General features: G+C 43.3%; 1 protein-coding gene across 3 annotated transcripts in view; it reads left to right on the top strand.

The window, feature by feature from the left end:
* The window catches only part of LOC138638756 (cytochrome P450 2K4-like), a 127,631-nt gene extending 108,198 nt beyond the window's left edge, over positions 1–19,433 (top strand). For 2 of the 3 annotated variants that reach the window (XM_069728314.1, XM_069728316.1), the window contains exons 7-9: positions 17,001–17,182; positions 18,512–18,653; positions 18,939–19,258. In XM_069728314.1, the coding sequence (XP_069584415.1) occupies positions 17,001–17,182; positions 18,512–18,653; positions 18,939–19,117 (503 nt within the window). In that variant the 3' untranslated portion in view covers positions 19,118–19,258. Of the gene's footprint in view, positions 1–17,000; positions 17,183–18,511; positions 18,654–18,938 lie in introns of all 3 variants that reach the window. The other variant, XM_069728313.1, reaches the window with a different exon arrangement.
* Positions 19,434–20,736: the final 1,303 nt, after the last annotated feature.

The following is a 20,736-nucleotide window of genomic DNA, read 5'->3' as shown; positions in this document are numbered from 1 at the left end:
CAGACAGACCGACAGACAGACAGAGGCCTGAAATAAAAAAAGGTGGCAAAATGCAGTTCAGAACTGCTACCGGGACTAACCCGGTGGCCTAGCTTGTTTCGGGGGGGAGAGTTGTAATGTGTGGCACAGACAGACAGATAGACAGAGGCCTAATCTAAGAAAAGGTGGCAAAATGCAGTTCAAAACTGCTAGCAGGACTAACCAGGCGGCCTTGCTTGTTTCAGGAGTGGGGAGTTGTATTGTGTGGCGCGGACAGACAGACAGACAGAGACCTAAAATAAAAAAGGTGGCAAAATGCAGTTCAAAACTGTTACCAGGACTAACCCAGCGGCCTAGCTTGTTTCAGGGGGGGGAGAGTTGTAATGTGTGGCGCAGACAGACAGATAGACAGAGGCCTAATCTAAAAAAAGGTGGCAAAATGCAATTCAAAATGGCTAGCAGGACTAACCTGGCGGCCTAGCTTGTTTCAGTGGGGGAGAGTTGTAATGTGTGGTGCAGACAGACAGACAGATAGATAGAAGAATAATCTAAAAAAAGGTGGCAAAATGCAGTTCAAAACTGCTAGCAGGACTAACCAGGCGGCCTTGCTTGTTTCAGGAGTGGAGAGTTGTAATGTGTGGCGCGGACAGACAGACAGAGGCCTAAAATAAAAAAAGGTAGCAAAATGCGGTTCAAAACTGCAAGCAGAACTAACCCGGCGGCCTAGCTTGTTTCAGGGGGGGGGAGAGTTGTAATGTGTGGCGCAGACAGACAGACAGACAGAGGCATAAAATAAAAAAAGGTGGCAAAATGCAGTTCACAATTGGTAACAGGATTACTCAGGTTGCATAGCTTTGTTCAGAGGAGGACAACAGTTATAAGTGGCTGACAGTTAGTAGGCCTAAATACTATAGTTGGCTAAATGTCAGCCAATGAATTGGTCATAATTAGTGTTGAGCGATACCTTCCGATATTCAAAAGTATCGGTATCGGATTGGATCGGCCGATATCCAAAAAATATCGGATATACCCGATACCAATACAAGTCAATGGGACACAAATATCGGAATGTATCCTGGATGGTTCCCAGGGTCTGGGATCCATATTCATGTAAAAAATAAAGAATAAAAATAAAAAATATGGATATACTCACCCCTCTGATGAACCCTGGCTGTCACCGCTGCAAGTGTCTGCCTCCGTTCCTAAGAATGCAGAGAGTGAAGGACCTTCGATGACGTCGCGGTCACGTGAGCGGTCAGGTGAGCGGTCACCTGACCGCGACGTCATCGAAGGTCATTCACTCTCTGCATTCTTAGGAACGGAGGCAGAAGCATGCAGCGGTGACAGCCAGGGTCCGTCGGGGGGGGTGAGTATATCCATATGTTTTATTTTTATTCTTTATTTTTTACATGAATATGGATCCCAGGGTCTGAAGCAGAGTCTCCTCTCCTCCAGACCCTGGGAACCTTACGCGCTGCACACGCCAAAGATAATAATAATAATAATAATAATAATTTTTATTTATATAGCGCCAACATATTCCGCAGCGCTTTACAAATTATAGAGGGGACTTGTACATACAATAGACATTACAGCATAACAGAAATACAGTTCAAAACAGATACCAAGAGGAGTGAGGGCCCTGCTCGTAAGCTTACAAACTATGAGGAAAAGGGGAGACACGAGAGGTGGATGGTAACAATTGCTATAGTTATTCGGACCAGCCATAGTGTAAGGCTTGGGTGTTCATGTAAAGCTGCATGAACCAGTTAATTAATTTTTTTTTTTTTTTTTTTTTAATATAGGCCACACAGGGATCGTTAGGTTAATGCATTGAGGCGGTAGGCCAGTCTGAACAAATGAGTTTTTAGGGCACGCTTAAAACTGTGGGGATTGGGGATTAATCGTATTATCCTAGGTAGTGCATTCCAAAGAATCGGCGCAGCACGTGTAAAGTCTTGGAGACGGGAGTGGGAGGTTCTGATTATTGAGGATGCTAACCTGAGGTCATCAGCGGAGCGGAGGGCACGGGTAGGGTGGTAGACTGAGACCAGAGAGGAGATGTAGGGTGGTGCTGAGCCATGGAGTGCTTTGTGGATGAGGGTAGTAGTTTTGTACTGGATTCTTGAGTGGATGGGTAACCAGTGTAATGACTGGCACAAGGTAGAGGCATCGGTGTAACGGTTGGTGAGGAATATGATCCTGGCAGCAGCATTCAGGACAGATTGGAGCGGGGAGAGTTTGGTAAGAGGGAGGCCGATTAGTAGAGAGTTACAATAGTCCAGACGAGAATGAATAAGTGAAACAGTAAGAGTTTTTGCAGAGTCGAAAGTAAGAAAAGGGCGAATTCTAGAAATGTTTTTGAGATGCAGGTAAGAAGAGCGAGCCAGTGATCGGATGTGGGGGGTGAATGAAAGGTCAGAATCAAGGATGACCCCAAGGCAGCGGGCATGTTGCTTTGGAGTAATGGTGGAACCGCAAACGGAGATGGCAATGTCAGGCAAAGGTAGGTTAGTAGAGGGAGAAAACACGAGGAGTTCAGTTTTTGACAGGTTTAGTTTCAGATAGAGGGAGGACATGATGCTAGAGACAGCGGTAAGACAATCACTGGTGTTTTCTAATAAGGCAGGCGTGAGATCAGGAGAAGAAGTGTATAGATGACTGGGAACTTATAGGAACTTTCGATTCTGATTTCCAATATCGCAAAAATATCGGAACTCTTTATCGGAATTCCGATACAGCGAATATCGACCGATACCCAATATTTGCAGTATCGGAATGCCCAACACTAGTCATAATAAATAAACTGGTGGCATTGCGAGGTACAGGGGTGGGCTCCTATGCAGAGTTGCAGACAGTGGTAGATGGCGCAAAGCATTAAGGGGTCTAAATGGAGTGCAGGGCCCCTGTATAATTTAACTATCATCTATCATTGCAACAAACTTGTAATGGCAGTGCCATTTAAGGATTTAACAGCACAGACTACACAGTGGTGGGGCAGGTAAGTTTTGCAAGTGGTAGAGCACAGTTTGAGCTGGGGGGAACCCTCTCTCGTGGCCGGCAGTACTGGCACAGGGCACCTCATATTACGATGGTGTGTCTGACGTTGGTTGTGCACCACCACCGTCAGAGACACTTCATTGTACTATGTGAGACCCTGTGCCAGTGCCGTTGCCAAGAGTGGGCACACACACATGTCCAGGCAAACGGCACTTGCACGGGTGCTTGCGCCAAGTTGTGACCACAGACCTGTGGGGGGAGTCAACCCATTTAGAGAGGTATAAAAAGGGCCTATGGTTGACATTCGGCACCTACAAATGGCGGAATTGGAGCAGTCAGTAAGAGGAGGCCAAATACAAGCAATTTTTCAGGCAAGCTATGTGTCTGCAGGTGAAGGTGGGGCAAAATAATTTGAAATCCATGATTGGTTCATTTTAATGAAGGTTAGATCATCAACATTTCGGGGAGCCAGACATGTCCTTTTTTCGGTCAGTATCGAACCAGCAGCACTGAAGACTCTTTCAGAGAGCGCAATAGCAGCTGGGCACGCAAGCTCCTGTAATGCATATTGTGCCAATTCGGGCCAGGTGTCTAGTTTAGATGTCCAGTAATCAAAGGGGAATGACCTGTGAGGGAGAACATCGATAATGGTGGAAAAATAGTTGGTTACCATACTGGACAAATGCTGTCTCCTGTCACTTTGCATCGATGCAGCAGTACCTGTCGTGTCTGCAGTCATTGCGAAATCACTCCACAACCTGGTCATAAATCCCCTCTGTCCAACACCACTTTGGCTTTGTGCACCTCTAACACCTCTGCCATGTTGCCCCCTACAGCTCGTGTGAGAACCATCAGTGCCGCTGTGTGCTGGGAATGCCAGAGCCAAACGGTCTACAAGAGTTGCTTGTTTGGTAGCCAATATTTGCTCAAGGTTCTCATGTGGCATGATACTTTGTAATTTGCCTTTGTATCGTGGATCCAGGAGGCATGCTAACCAGTAATCGTCATCGGTCATCATTTTGATAATGTGGGGGTCCCGTTTTAGGATATGCAAGGCATACTCTGCCATGTGGGCCAAAGTTCCAGGTGTCAATTCACTGCTTGTGCTGGGTTGAGGAGCACTTTCTTGAAAATCTACATCACTTGTGGCCCGCACAAACCCTGTACCTAACCTTGCAATGCCACCAGTTTCTATTTCCCCCTGTGAAGCATCCTCCTCCCATAAATATTCCGCCCCATCTTCCTCCTCCTCCTCTTCATCCACCACCTCGTCCAGGAAAATTCCCTGAGCAATGGCTGACTTTCATCAAGGCTTCCCTCCTCCTCGGCCGCAGACACCTGCTCCTTGATGTGCGTCAAACTTTGCATCAGCAGACGCATTAGTGGGATGCTCATGCTTATGATGGCGTCGTCCGCACTGACCAGCCATGTGCATTCCTCAAAACACTGAAGGACTTGACAGAGGTCTTGGAGTTTCGACCACTGCACACCAGACAACTCCATGTCTGCCATCCAACTGCCTGCCCGTGTATGTGTATCCTCCCACAAATACATGAGAGCATGCCTCTGTTCACACAGCCTCTGAATCATGTGCAATGTGGAGTTCCACCTTGTTGCCACGTCGATTATTAGGCGGTGCTGGGGAAGATTCAGCTATCTCTGATGGCTAAGCATACGACTGGAGTGTACGGGCGACCTGCGGATGTGGGAGCAAAGTCTGCGCACCTTCAGGAGCAGGGCTGGTAAATCTGGGTAATACTTGAGGAAGCACTGCACCACCAGGTTCAATGTGTGAGCCAGGCAAGGTATGTGTTTCAGTTCTGAAAGGGCTATGGCAGCCATAAAATTCCTTCCGTTATCACTGACAACCTTGCCTGCCTCAAGATGTACACTGCCCAGCCTTGACTCAGTTTCTTGCTGCAAGTACTCAGCCAGTACTTCCGCGGTGTGTCTGTTGTCGCCCAAACACTTCATTTGCAGCACAGCCTGTTGACGCTTCCCACTAGCTGTCCCATAATGGGACACCACGGGTGCAACCCTGACAGCTGCGGATGGAGTGGTTGTGCGACTGCGCTCTGTGGACGAGCTTTTGCTTCTGGAGGAGGAGGAGGAGCAAACGCCTACAGCCAACTGTTTCCTAGACCGTGGGCTAGGCAGAACTGTGCCAGTATTGTTGTCCCCTGTGGACCCTGCATCCACCACATTAACCCAGTGTGTGGTAATGGACACATAACGTCCCTGGCCATGCCTACTGGTCCATGCATCAGTTGTGAGGTGCGCCTTTCTACTGACCGATTGCCAGAGTGCATGGACAATGCGTTGTTTGACATGTTGGTGTAGTGCTGGGATGACTTTTCTCGCAAAGAAGTGTCAACTGGGTAAGTCATAGCGTGGTACTGCGTAGGCCATCATGGCTTTGAAAGCTTTGCTTTCAACCAAACGGTAGGGCATCATCTCTAACGAGATTAGTCGAGCAATGTAGCCGTTCAAACCCTGTGTACGCGGATGAGAGGAAGAGTACTTTCCTTTCCTATCAAAAGTCTCTTGTAGGCTGAGCTGGACTGGAGAGCTGCATATGGTGGAAATTGCGGGGGTGGTGGTGGATATGGCAGATTGAGAGAGGCTTGGCGATGGTATTCTTGATGTGGGCCTACCGACAGTGTTTCCAACCAAGAACCTTGCGATTCCCTGACTGCTTTGGCCTTGCGACAATACCTCCACATTTGCTACTGGTGGTGTCATAACCAGTGGGATTCCAGTTAGGGAAGCAATGTTGCGTTGCTAATTAGCTTCAATAGGAGCAGGTGCACCAACGGTACGGGATGTTTGGTAGTTAGTCCATGCTTCCAAGTGCCTGTTGGTTAGATGTCTATGCATGCACGTTGTATTTAAATTTTGAACATTCTGCCCTCTGCTAAAGGTTTTGGAGCATTTCTTACATACAGTTAGGTCCATATATATTTGGACAGAGACAACATTTTTCTAATTTTGGTTATAGACATTACCTCAATGAATTTTAAGCAAAACAATTCAGATGCAGTTGAAGTTCAGACTTTCAACTTTCATTTGAGGGTATCCACATTAAAATTGGATGAAGGGTTTAGGAGTTTCAGCTCCTTAACATGTGCCACCCTGTTTTTAAAGGGACCAAAAGTAATTGGACAATTGACTCCAAGGCTATTTCATGGACAGGTGTGGGCAATCTCTTCGTTATGTTATTCTCAATTAAGCAGATAAAAGGCCTGGAGTTGATTTGAGGTGTGCTGCTTGCATTTAGAAGGTTTTGCTGTGAAGTAAACATGAAGTCAAAGGAGCTCTCCATGCAGGTGAAACAAGCCATCCTTAAACTGTGAAAACAGAAAAAACCCATCTGAGAAATTGCTACAATATTAGGAGTGGCAAAATCTACAGTTTGGTGCATCCTGAGAAAGAAAGAAAGCACTGGTGAACTCATCAATGCATAAAGACCTTGGCGCCCCCGGATTACAACAGTGGTGGATGATCACAGAATAATCTCCATGGTGAAGAGAAACCCTTTCACAACAGCCAACCATGTGAACAACACTCTCCAGGAGGTCGGCGTATCAATATCCAAATCTACCATAAAGAGAAGACTGCATGAAAGTAAATACAGAGGGTTCACTGCACGGTGCAAGCCACTCATAAGCATCAAGAATAAAAAGGCTAGACTGGACTTTGCTTAAAAACATCTAAAAAGGCCAGCCCAGTTCTGGAAGAACATTCTTTGGACAGATGAAACCAAGATCAACCTCTACCAGAATGATGGAAAGAGAAAAATATGGCGAAGGTGTGGTACAACTCATGAACCAAAGCATACCACATCATCTGTAAACTCGGAGGAGGCAGTGTGATGGCTTGGGCATGTATGGCTGCCAATGGCACTGGGTCACTAGTGTTTATTGATGATGTGACACAGGACAGAAGCAGCCGAATGAATTCTGAGGTATTCAGAGCCATACTGTGTGTTCAGATCCAGCCAAATGCAGCCAAACTGATTGGTCGTCGTTTCATACTACAGATGGGCAATGACCCAAAACATAAAGCCAAAGCAACCCAGGAGTTTATTAAAGCAAAGTAGTGGAATATTCTTGAATGGCCAAGTCAGTCACCTGATCTCAACTCAATTGAGCATGCATTTCACTTGTTAAAGACTAAACTTCAGACAGAAAGGCCTGCAAACAAACAGCAACTGAAAACCACTGCAGTGAAGGCCTGGCAGAGCATCAAAAAGGAGGAAACACAGCATCTGGTGATGTCCATGAGTTCAAGACTTCAGGCAGTCATTGCCAACAAAGGGTTTTCAACCAAGTGCTAAAAATGAACATTTTATTTAAAATTATTGAATCTGTCCAATTACTTTTGGTCCCTTTAAAAACAGGGTGGCACATGTTAAGGATCTGAAACTCTTAAACCCTTCATCCAATTTTAATGTGGATACCCTCAAATGAAAGCTGAAAGTCTGAACTTTAACTGCATCTGAATTGTTTTGTTTAAAATTCATTGTGGTAATGTCTATAACCAAAATGAGAAAAATGTTGTCTCTGTCCAAATATATATGGACCAACTGTATAACTTTGCACTGATAATTCGGATCTTGGTAAAAAAATTGCCACACTGCACTCGTCCTACTATGGAATACCTTTTCAGGCTTTGCACCCCGTTCTACTACCACCGGATAGCAACGCTGTCCTACACCTGTTGTGGTTTTTGACACACGTTGTGGGCCTGATGCGGGCCTGCCAGATGACAACTTTTGTGATGTAGATGGCTGCTGCACATCATCCTCCTCCGCTTCTGAGCTACCGGCTGCGGCACCCTCTTCCCCCAATGGCTGCCAATCAGGGTCAACAACTGGGTCATCTATCACCTCCCCTTCAATGTCATGGGCACTGTCCTCTGTGTCACAGTGTAAGGTGCTATAGCGTTCGGGACTGGGCACCATAGTCTCATCAGGGTCAGATTCGGGCTCAGTACACTGCGAGGGCAAAGTTGTGATCTGAGTCAATGGAACAGCATAATAATCAAGCTGTGGCTGTGCATCTGTGCACTCCATGTCCGATTCTTCCTGTAATGGTATTTTTACTATTTTCCTCTCTAACCCAGGCACGGTATGTGTAAAGAGCTCCATGGAGTAAAGTGTAGTGTTGCCTGCCGCATCCTTCACTTTTGTTTTGGGTGAAGGACACAAGGAAGCAACTTTTTCCGGACATGGAGCATCCACTGACGACAAGCTGGTTTTAGATTTCAAAACTTCTGAAGAGGAGGTGAAAGAGCTGTAGGCTGAGTCAGCAAGGAACGCCAAAACTTGTTCCTGCTGCTCTGGCTTTAAAAGCTGTTTTCCTACTCCCAGATAAGGGAGCCTTCGAGGCCTTGTGTAGCCAGACGATGACGCTGCCTCTACACCTCGAGCCTTTGGTGCTATCTTGCTTTTCCCAGTACCACCAGATGCTCCACTACCACCCCCACCATCATTAACAGTTGGCAACGACCGCCCACGGCCTCTTCCACCAGACTTCCTAATTTTTGCTGAAATGTTACCAAAATAACAACCGTTATATGCTACTGTTAAACAAGGTAGAAGGTGTATATTAACTATTGGAGAATTTATATCTTCCTTTTTTTGGCGGGAAGACAGCAGGAACAAACATGCCCTGTGTATTACCCAACACAATGTACAAGGCAGAACGTGGCTAGCAGATATACGCCAAACAGAACTCACGTTAATCCACTTAGTGGCAATTTAAAGCAGCCTTTTTTTGTTTTTGTGGGAGAGTGCAGGTAACAACAGGCCCTGTGGGTTAAACTACACACAGTGTACAAAGCAGAACGTGGGTGGCAGATATACGCCAAACAGAACTCACGTTAATCCACTTTGTGGCAATTTAAAGCTCCCTTTTTTTTGTTGTTAGGAGACTGCAGGAAATAACAGTCTTTGTGTATAAGACCACACAATGGACAAGGCAGAACGTTGCTGGCAGATATACGCCAAACAGAGCTCACGTTAATCCACTTAGTGTCAATTTAAAGCTGCATTTTTTGTGGTAGACTGCAGGTAACAACAGGCCCTCTGTGTTAAACTACACACACTGAAAAAAGCAGAATGTGGGTGGCAGATATACGCCAAACAGAACTCACGTAAATCCACTTAGTGACAATTTAAAGCAGCCTTTTTTTGTTTTTGTGGGACACTGCAGGTAACAACAGGCCCTCTGTGTTAAACTACACACACTGTACAAAGCAGAACGTGGGTGGCCGATATACGCCAAACAGAACTCACGTAAATCCACTTAGTGGCAATTTAAAGCTCCCTTTTTTTCGTTGGGGGGAGACAGCATGAAATAACATGCCCTGTGTATTAGACCACACAATGGACAAGGCAGAACGTTGCTGGCAGATATACGCCAAACAGAACTCACGATAATCCACTAAGTGGCAATTTAAAGCAGCCTTTTTTTGTGGTAGACTGCAGGTAACAGGCCCTCTGTGTTAAACTACACACACTGTAAAAATCAGAACGTGGGTGGCAGATATACGCCAAACAGAACTCACGTAAATCCACTTAGTGGCAATTTAAAGCAGCCTTTTTTTGTTTTTGTGGGAGACTGCAGGTAACAACAGGCCCTGTGGGTTAAACTACACACACTGTACAAAGCAGAATGTGGGTGGCAGATATACGCCAAACAGGACTCACATTAATCCACTTTGTGACAATTTAAAGCTCCCATTTTTTTGTTGAGGGGATACTGCAGGAAATAACAGGCCCTGTTTATTACACCACACAATTGACAAGGCAGAATGTTGCTGGCAGATATACGCCAAACAGAACTCACGATCATCCACTTAGTGGCAATTTAAAGCAGCCTTTTTTTGTGGTAGACTGCAGGTAACAACAGGCCCTCTGTGTTAAACTACATACTGTAAAAAGCAGAACGTGGGTGGCAGATATAAGCCAAACAGAACTCACGTAAATCTACTTTGTGGCAATTTAAAGCAGCCTTTTTTTGTTTTTGTGGGAGACTGCAGGTAACAACAGGCCCTGTGTGTTTAACTACACACACTGTAAAAAGCAGAACATGGGTGGCAGATATACGCCAAGCAGAACTCACGTTAATCCACTTAGTGGCAATTTAAAGCTCACTTTTTTTGTTGGGGGGAGACTGCAGTAAATAACAGGCCCTGTGTATTAGACCACACAATGGACAAGGCAGAACGTTGCTGGCAGATATACGCCAAACAGAACTCACGTTAATCCACTTAGTGGCAATTTAAAGCAGCCTTTTTTTTGCTTTTGTGGGAGACTGCAGGTAACAGGCCCTGTGGGTTAAACTACACACAATGTTCAAAGCAGAACGTGGGTGGCAGATATACGCCAAACCAGGGTGGATTTGATTTAAATCTAACTGATTTAAATCATGATTTAAATCAAGATTTAAATCACTAGTCAGTAAGGCTTGATTTAAATCAGTGATTTAAATCAAAGTTTCTACCTAACTGAATTTGACTCCGCAGAGGTCCCAGCCTCTTCTTCACGGCAAAAATGTTACAACATGAACAGAGTTGAGAAAAAGACCTTAATCCTATTGTTCTACAAACCTATGAATACAGAATCAACCCCTTCAGTGCCAAGTCCAAGAAGTTAGACAATATGTTTCTGATTGTTTGGAGTGGAATAGATCTGCACAACACAAGAAGAATGTGAATCTAAGTGTGAGGAGGAGGAAGGGCAAGCAGACAAGAAAATGAAAGTGAAACTTTGAGCACAATACTGCAGCATAGACACAGACAGACAAGTCTGGATCTGTTTGTGTGTACGATCTGAGGTTTATTACATTCTTTCCTTATAATGGCAGCAGGCCGTAAAAGAAACCCAGTTTGGGAATATTTTAATGAAGCTCATCTTCATCACCGCACTTCTCATGATGTTGCCTCATTCGCGCCACCAGGCCTTGCATCTCTTTGTTGCATCGTTTGCATTTTGCACGCATGCCTGCCTTACCGATAGGCAAAGGAGCTTCATTAAAATATTCCCAAGCTGGGTCTCTTTTACGGCCTGCTGCCATTATAAGGAAAGAATGTAATAAACCTCAGATTGTACACACAAACAGATCCAGACTTGTCTGTCTGTGGCTATGCTGCAGTATTGTGCTCAAAGTTTCACTTTCATTTTCTTGTCTGCTTGCCCTTCCTCCTCCTCACACTTAGATTCACATTCTTCTTGTGTTGTGCAGATCTATTCCACTCCAAACAATCAAAAACATATTGTCTAACTTCTTGGACTTGGCACTGAAGGGGTTGATTCTGTATTCATAGGTTTGTAGAACAATAGGATGAAGGTCTTTTTCTCAACTCTGTTCATGTTGTAACATTTTTGCCGTGAAGAAGGGGTTGGGACCTCTGCGGAGTCAAATTCAGTTTTGAGAACTGCGTTAGTAAAGCGAGCGTCTGGGTTAATATAGGAGAGAAACTGCCCACTAATCCTACAGAAACCTCAGGAAGAGCATGGCATTGTGAATGTTACACATATACAGCCTTTATTCTACTGAGTTAAACAACTCAGCTTTATCTCATGATGGAAGAACCTTTGGATGGTAAAATATTTTCCTCACAAAGCAGTTTATTGAAAAAAATCCGATTTAAATAAAAAAAATCCGATTTAAATAAAAAAAATCCGATTTTTTTGATTTAAAAAAAAAAAAAAACATTGATTTTTATCCACCCTGCGCCAAACAGAACTCACGTTAATCCACTTAGTGGCAATTAAAAGCAGCCTTTTGTTTTGTTTTTGTGGGAGACTGCAGGAAAAACCAGGCTCAGTGTATGACAACACACAATGTACAAGGGAGAACGTGGCTGCCAGATATATCAAAAAATACAAGGGCTGCAGTAGAATTTCAATCTCCCTACAATGATCAAAGGACAAGTATGGCAGCAATAAAAAGGACTGCTGCTTACAAAAATAGTGTGGACAAAGAAACAAGAGAACTGTGCAGAAAGGAGCAACAGGATTTTTGCTTTGAAAAAAGCAGTTGGTTTGCACAGCGGCGTACACACAGCAATGCAGCTATCAGGGAGCCTTATAAGGCAGCCTAATAAGCTACAGCGCTGATGCACCAAAAAAAAAACTCCACTGTCCCTGCAAAGAAAAGGTGGTGTTGGACAGTGGAAATCGCTACAGCACAAGCGGTTTGGGGGTTAATTTTCCCTGCCTAAGTATATCCCTGCTTCTGACGAAGCTGCAGCAACCTGTCCCTATGCGCAGATCGGAAGAAGTAAGATGGCGGTCAGCGTGTAAGCGCCTTTATAGCCCCTGTGACGCCGCAGAAAGCAAGCCAATCACTGCCATGCCCTTCTCTAAGATGGTAGGGACCGAGACCTATGTCATCATGCTGCCCACACTCTGCGTGCACCTTCATTGGCTGAGAAATGGCGCTTAAAGCGTCATACAAAACACGACTTTGGCGCGCAGATCGCCAACCTCATGGCCGATCCCACAGTCGGCAATTAATGAAAATGTCCGATCCGTTTCACTCAACCCTACTAAGTACTATTTTGGAATGACATCTAGCCCAGAAAATCCTTTTGGGCCTAGTAGAATTTTGTGCTACTCAGCAGCGTACCCCACCCATGAAGCAAGCTACACTGCCTGTTTGCTTAACTACTATTTTGTAACGGCATCTAGCCCAGGAAATCCTTTTGGGCCTAGTAGAATTTAGTGCTAATCAGCAGCGTACCCCACCCATGAAGCAAGCTACACCGCCTGTTTACCTAACTACTATTTTGTAACGGCATCTAGCCCAGGAAATCCTTTTGGGCATAGTAGAATTTAGTGCTATTCAACAGCATGTCCCACCCATGAAGCAAGCTACACCGCCTGTTTACCTATCTACTATTTTGTAACGACATCTAGCCCAGGAAATCCTTTTGGGCCTTGTAGAATTTGGTGCTACTCAGCAGCGTACTTCACCTGTGAAGCAAGCTACAATGCCTGTTTGCCTAAGTACTATTTTTTAACGGCATCTGGCCCAGGAAATCCTTTTGGGCCTAGTAGCAATTTCTGCTACTCAGCAGAGTACCCCACCCATGAAGCAAGCTACACCACCTTCTTTCTTTCTCAATCTAACCCCTCAGCTCTGGGGTGTCCACTCTCCTTTCAGCTCTCTCCTTCTCACAGGTGGACTACCGCGTGTTTTCACGCTGTGGCGAATCTTTTGGGCCCAGGCATAAGAAGTCGTCGAGGTAATGGATAATATGTGCCGCCTTACAAACGTCCATGACGACACATTCAAGGAAGCAACTAAACGCCTCAAATAGTGAGCAGGATATGAAGCACCCCATGGGCAAACAGCGATCTATGTAGTATGCTCCTTCACAGAAGCAGCCCAATGTGAGGACACTATTCGGAGGCACCGGTAGTAACCGGAACGCCCCCTCAATGTCTGTTTTGGCCATTAGGGTGCCCCTTACCAACTTCTTGACCCGCCTGATTGCCTTGTCAAAGGAGGTACAATACATAGTACTGTACTTGGTTCCGCGACGATGTTGTCGTTTACTGACCTGCCCCATGGATATGACAAATGGTGGATTAGTCTGAATGTATTGGTTTCAATTTTTTGCACAACTCCCAATGGGGGTACCACTACGTCTTCTCAGGAAAGTGTTCTGAATGGACCCGCCGCCATTCTACCTAAAGATATTTATTTTTTTATTTTTTTTGTCAAGACGTCTGGGTGTTGGTAGAGTGATTTTAGATTTTTACTCCAGCCTTTCTTGATTTTAGAAAGGCATCACATGCCTATATCTGTGTCTCCTCTTCCTTTTACTTCTCCACCTCTTTTCTTTTTGCATCACTATATGTAGTTGTGACTTTTCCATGTGTTTGTTGTGTCTTCTGAGCAGTTTGTCAGCTTTTGGACACCTTTTAAGGTGTTTTTTATGTGTTTTCTATGTGTTTGTATGTGTTTTGTTTGCCTGCCATTGGTTTCAATGGGGTTCGACGGTGTTCGACCGAACCCGAACACTAGGGAGGTGGCTCAACACTATTCACCACCTTACATCTCCTCCTCATCTCAGTGTACCACCATCCTATATAATTTGCAGCACCCACTCATACATTGACAACTTTACTTGTGTTGGATCAGTTCTCTGGAATGAACTACCCCATCTGATAAGTTCCTCTGTCTTCTCAGTTTTAAGTGTGGCCTAAAAACACATCTCTTTGGACAGGTCTATTATTCGACTAATCTAACAGTTCTCAGTTCTTCATATCTTCATTTTCCTCAGAATCTTATCCTTTCTATCTTCAGTTCCCACATTTCTTAGCACTTTACACTATTTATTGCATTGATTGTTGAACCATATAATGCAAGGAGCATTTCTCTGTAAATTGTAAATGGAACTTAATATATAAGTACATAGTATATAGTAGTTACATACAGTACAGACCAAAAGTTTGGACACACCTTCTCATTTAAAGATTTTTCTGTATTTTCATGACTATTAAAATTGTACATTCACACTGAAGGCATCAAAACTATTAATTAACACATGTGGAATTATATACTTAACAAAAAAGTGTGAAACAACTGAAATTATGTCTTATATTCTAGGTTCTTCAAAGTAGCCACGTTTTGCTTTTATGACTACTTTGCACACTCTCCGCGTTATCTTCATGAGCTTCAAGAGGTAGTCACCTGGAATGGTCTTCACTTCACATGTGTGCTCTGTCAGGCTTAATAAGTGGGATTTCATGCCTTATAAATGGTGTTGGGACCATCAGTTGGGTTGTGCAGAAGTCTGGTGGATATTAAGGCAAGAAAAAAGTAAAGAAAAACGAGTGGCCATCATTACTTTAAGAAATGAAGGTCAGTCAGTCCAAAAATTAGGGAAAACTTTGAAAGTGTCCCCCAAGTGCAGTGGCAATAACCATAAAACGCTACAAAGAAACTGGCTCACATGAGGACCGCCCCAGGAAAGGAAGACCAAGAGTCACCTCTGCTTCTGAGGATATGTTTATCTGAGTCACCAGCCTCATAAATGGCAGGTTAGAAGCAGCTCAGATTAGAGACCAGGTCAATGCCACACAGAGTTGAGTTCTAGCAGCAGACACATCTCTACAACAACTGTTAAGAGGAGACTTTGTGCAGCAGTCCTTCATGGTAAAATAGCTGCTAGGAAACCACTGCTAGGGACAGGCAACAAGCAGAAGAGACTTGTTTGGGCTAAAGAACACAAGGAATGGACATTAGACCAGTGGAAATCTGGGCTTTGGTCTGATGAGTCCAAATTTGAGATCTTTGGTTCCAACCACCGTGTCTTTGTGTGACGCAGAAAAGATGGTGTGGGGGTGCTTTTCTGGTGACACTGTTGGGTATGTATTCAAAATTGAAGGCATACTGAACCAGCATGGCTACAACAGCATCTTGCAGTGGCATGCTATTCCATCCGGTTTGCTTTTAGTTGGACCATCATTTATTTTTCAACAAACACTCCTCCAGGCTGTGTAAGGGCTATTTGACCAAGAAGGAGAGTGATGGGGTGCTATGCCAGATGACCTGGCCTCCACACGCACCAGATTTGAACCCAGTCGAGATGGTTTGGGGTGAGCTGGGCCACATAGTGAAGGCAAAAGGGCCAACAAGTGCTAAGCATCTTTGGGAACTCCTTCAAGATTGATGGAAGACCATTCACGGTGACTACCTCTTGAAGCTCATCAAGAGAATGCTAAGAGTGTGCAAAGCAGTCATCAAAGCAAAAGGTGGCTACTTTGAAGAACTTAGAATATAGGACACATTTTCAGTTGTTTCACACTTTTTTGTTAAGTATATAATTCCACATGTGTTAATTCATAGTTTTGATGCCTTCAGTGTGGATGTACAATTTTCATAGTCATGAAAATACAGAAAAATCTTTAAATGAGAAGGTGTGCCCAAACTTGCGGTCTGCACTGTAAATACAATTATTCATTTTTAATCATTATTAAAATTGCTATTGGTTGAATTTTCAACCATTATTAAATTATTGCGGCCCTGTGAAGCAACAGGGTTCACCTCCTTACTTACCGGATGAAGTTAACCCATGTGTGTTCACATTATACTGCCGTATAGTCCGCCATTACCGAGCAGCAGGTGTCATCTCTGCACGGTGGATTCCGGGCTGCGAACGCACCATATTTCTGGCGTTCTGCCAGCCCTAACACATCCCTATATAAAAAATAATGATTACCGCTGGGGACTAGTGAAAGACATGGTCAAATGATGTGAAGTCACATGGATCAAGAGTTATAGAAATTAAGCAGATGCTCAAGATGTCTGTGGTGAAAGGAGAAAGTTTCCATAAAAATGTAGAAAAATATTTAGAATTGAAAGTCCTCAGTGGTTGATACCTTTTTTTGATACCAAAATATATTTCTTTCCTGCATAAAAATGTATAAATTCAACACTAACATATGTGTAATGTACCAGATTACGGCATCTATAGAAAAGACATTGAAGGTAAACTTAGATTTGTTAGCAAAGAATAATGTATTAAAGGTGTATCTAGGATTACAAATTGATAGCCTAGCCTTAGAAAAGGACATCAATGTTTGAGTTGTGGGGGTCCCAGAGGTCAGTGACTTTGATAAAACCAAAAGTCTGTGGTGCTCGCTGGAGATTATGGTCTGTTCGATGCTAGACATAGTGACAGTCTCTTGATGTGGCTGCTATTCGTGCTGCAGCTCAACCCCATTCAAGTAAAGAATCTCAAAGTTGGTTTTTGTCTACTGGAAAATTCCATGATTCCAAGGAGGTCAGTATAGAAAACAAGCTCTGCATTATAACAATTTCTAGAATATTGTTTGAATTTCAATAGATATTGCAAAATATATTGATGATTTATTCTTAGCAGTTTGCAACTATTTTTTAAGATATATCAATCAACCCCCTAGAAATAATTTTTTGCTGCATTCTGTGTTTTAAGTTAGAATTTAATGTGTACATATTTGTACATATCTGTTTTGACAGTAAAAGTGCACAATGAAATTGAACGAGTCATCGGGTCGGCACAACCTCAGACAGAACACAGGAAACAAATGCCGTATACTGACGCCGTCATCCATGAAATCCTTAGGTTTGGGGATATTGCGCCATCTGGTTTGCATTCTACCTCTCAAGATGTCACTTTTCATGGTTATTTTATTCCAAAGGTAGTGCCAACATTTCATTGTTTATTCTTTTGGGCCATTAAAAATTGAATGGTATGGTGATTTCAGACATAGACATGAGCTACATTACCTGGGCAAACATGGACGTAGGGAAAAGGATGATGGAAAAGAAGAAGGTAATCTGTGAACAAAGCAGCACAGTTCAGAGGATAAAAGACTAATACGATTATATCGATAGAAAGCAGATCCATTACTGGATGGTGACATACAGTAGACTAGAGAATGAGAACTCAACTTCGAGAACTAGACACAAGACTTAAGTAATATGTCTTAAATGGGAAAGTAAAGAAGGAAATAAAGGTGTACAGGTGTTAGGTCATCAAGAAAATTCTCAAATGTGATAGGGTATAGTGTTGTCCCATCAGTTATGAAGGCTATGGAACAGAAAGATTAAGTGGAAGCCAAACATCTACAAGATACAACTATGGCAGAGAGCAACATTAGGACATCATTAGGTAGACATAGGACTAAAAAGGAGAATGGTCTCAAGAGGTTGTGCATTATCAATGAGATTATGTTTCACTGAAAGGACAAAGGCTAAATCACAAATCGCCTTTCTTAAGGTAAACCTTCCAATTCTTCTAAAAAGCACCTACACCACTCTTATTTTTTGACTGTAGAAGTACAAATAAGCACCATAGCACATCTCAAGAAACAGGAGGTGGACACAACTTTTCCTTTCTCCCAGCCCATGAAGTTAGAATATATTCCCTTATAAAATCTAGTGATGATTACAACTGACTAGTGATGAGATCTGACAAAATTCCGCATCTCCGGCCTTTTCGCTCATAGACGTGACTTTCAGGTATAATCAGGCCTCTGAGGTTACTGTGCACCCTGCCGAAGTGGCATAAGTGGTGACATCATGGTCCATCACAATTTTACGACTCATAGTAACCTCCGAGGTCTGATCGCTGCCAGAAGTCCCATTCTAGAATGAAGAGACCGGGCATGTGACATGATGGTGGAGAGAAGAGCCGCTGAGAATCGCATGCCGAGCAGCGAGGAAAGGGGAAAAGGTGAGCTTTAATATTAGTGAGGTTTTTGATCAACTTTTGCTGGGCAGCTAGCTGGCATATTTACATGAAAATCTGTATTCTGGAGGGTTATGAAATAATGTAAAATTCTTGTATTATTAAATTACACTCAAATAAATGAGCTCATGTATAGAACTTATCCATTAAAGGATCCCCTTTAAATGGTACTGCCTAAATTAATTGCACTCCAATTTTTTGAGCAGTATTGCTTTTGTGTTTTTTTTCCCAGCATTTATATTCCTTACCATAAATTTTATGTAACCTTTTCTTCCAGGGAGCGAGCGTGATTGCTCTTTTACATTCGGCTCTCAGAGATAAAGATTACTTTGAGAAACCATATGAGTTTTACCCAGAACATTTTCTTGACTCCAATGGAAATTTCAAGAAGAACGAGGCCTTCATACCATTTTCAATAGGTAATGTTAATAATAAATGACTTTTTCTTTGGAGGGATAAGATCAGTGCATCAATAATAGAATTATTTCTAACAATACAATACTTATTCCTTCAGAAAACAAAATCTCCTACAGCTATATTGACAAAAAATGAGCATGCCCTCAAGGCCAAAATTGGCCTAGTCTCCAAGTGGATAATGCTTCCATGGGACGAACTTTGAAGGAGATATTAGGAAAAACACAGATAAAAAGATCTTTAAATCTAATAACACCTTCTTGTTTTTATTATTTTGGACTGCTTTACAGGGAAAAGAAGTTGTGCTGGAGAGATCTTGGCTAAAATGGAGATATTTCTCTTCTTTACATCATTGCTGCAAAATTTCACATTCCATCCACCACCTGGAGCGAAACTGGACCTTACTCCTGCCCTGGGGCTTACAAATGCCCCACAACCTTATAAAATGTGTGCCGTGTCTCGCAGATAGACTATGATCACCTTCAATCCTAATGTGAAGGATAGGGTTGAGCGAAACGGGTCAAAATTTTTCAAAAGTCGCCGACTTTTGGCAAAGTCGGGTTTCATGAAACCCGACCCGACCCCAGTGTGGGGTCGGCCATGAAGTCGGCGATCATTTGAATCTGGAATCGGAATTCCGATACCGATTCCCGATATGTTTAAGATATCGGGAATTGGTATCAGAATTCAGATTTAAGTGTAAAATAAAGAATTAAAATAAAAAATATCGCAATACTTACCCTCTGACGCGCCCTGGTACTAACCGGCAGCCTTTCTTCCTTAGAATCAGCCTTCCAAGACCTTCGGTGACGTCGCGGTGACATCGCGGCTTGTGATTGGTCGCGCGGCGGTCACATGGGCGGCCGCGCGACCAATCACAAGCCGCGACGTCACCGCGACGTCACCGAAGGTCCTGGAAGCGCTGATTCTTAGGAAGGACCTTCGGTGACGTCGCGGTGACGTCGTGGCTTGTGATTGGTCACGCGGCCGCCCATGTGACCGCCGCACGACCAATCACAAGCCGCGACGTCACCGCGACGTCACCGAAGGTCTTGGAAGGCTGATTCTAAGGAAGAAAGGCTGCCGGTTAGTACCAGGGCGCGTCAGAGGGTAAGTATTGCGATATTTTTTATTTTAATTCTTTATTTTACACTAAAATATGGATCGCAGGGCCTGAAGGAGAGTTTCCGCTCCTTCAGACCCTGGGAACCATGGAAACCCGATGCACTGCATTGGGTTTCGCGTTTCGGCCGACCCCGACCCCGACTTTTTTATAGGATCGGCCGATTCCACTCGACTCGACTTTTGAAAAAGTCGGGTTTCGTGAAACCCGACCCGATCCTATGAAAGCAAAGGTCGCTCAACCCTAGTGAAGGATACTTCACGTCATAGAAAAAAAAATATTGTAAATAATTCAACAACTTTGTCATCTATCAGGAAATCTTTCTGCATAATTTTTTTTGTATCGTAATATTTTTAAATCAAATGATAACATGAAAAATAAACTATTTGTATTAATAACAATAATAACAATAATAATAATTAAAAAAAACTTTATACAACTTGTCTTAGATTGGGTTCTATTTTTTTGTGGAGATTGAGGAAAGTCATCAAACAGGCCATGATCCCAGTATTGAGTTACATTAGTTCCAAGTTTAAAGTTTTTAGTTATATCTACAGTTTGGTGGAATTTCTTATGTTTGAGGCACATGACAGTGTTATCCAACTAAACTGTGGTGCAATTGGATAGTTCTGCTTCACATAAAAAAAGAATCAATGTCCCACTTTTCAGCCAATATTCTTGAGATCCATAAAAAAGCTAATGTTATGTCGAGGTATAACATCTAGGATGACCACACATATAATCAGAGCATTAAGATTATGAATATTTGTATGTAATGATGCCGGATGATACCAGAAACAACAAATGACCTCACAAATGTATCTTCTGCCTTTCTGGTAATTAACTTAATTTATTCACATGTTTGATCTTGCTGTATTTTAGCTGTCATGCTATGACAGTCTTAGGTAGGGGAAAAGGGCCTCAAACTGTACCTGGGACTGGTACCCTAGCTATCCCTGTCCTGA

The sequence above is a fragment of the Ranitomeya imitator genome, chromosome 5 (genome assembly GCF_032444005.1).
Source record: "Ranitomeya imitator isolate aRanImi1 chromosome 5, aRanImi1.pri, whole genome shotgun sequence".
Lineage (NCBI taxonomy): Eukaryota > Metazoa > Chordata > Amphibia > Anura > Dendrobatidae > Ranitomeya > Ranitomeya imitator.
Note: the sequence above shows the minus strand (reverse complement) of the source record. Positions and strands in the feature narration are given on the sequence as shown.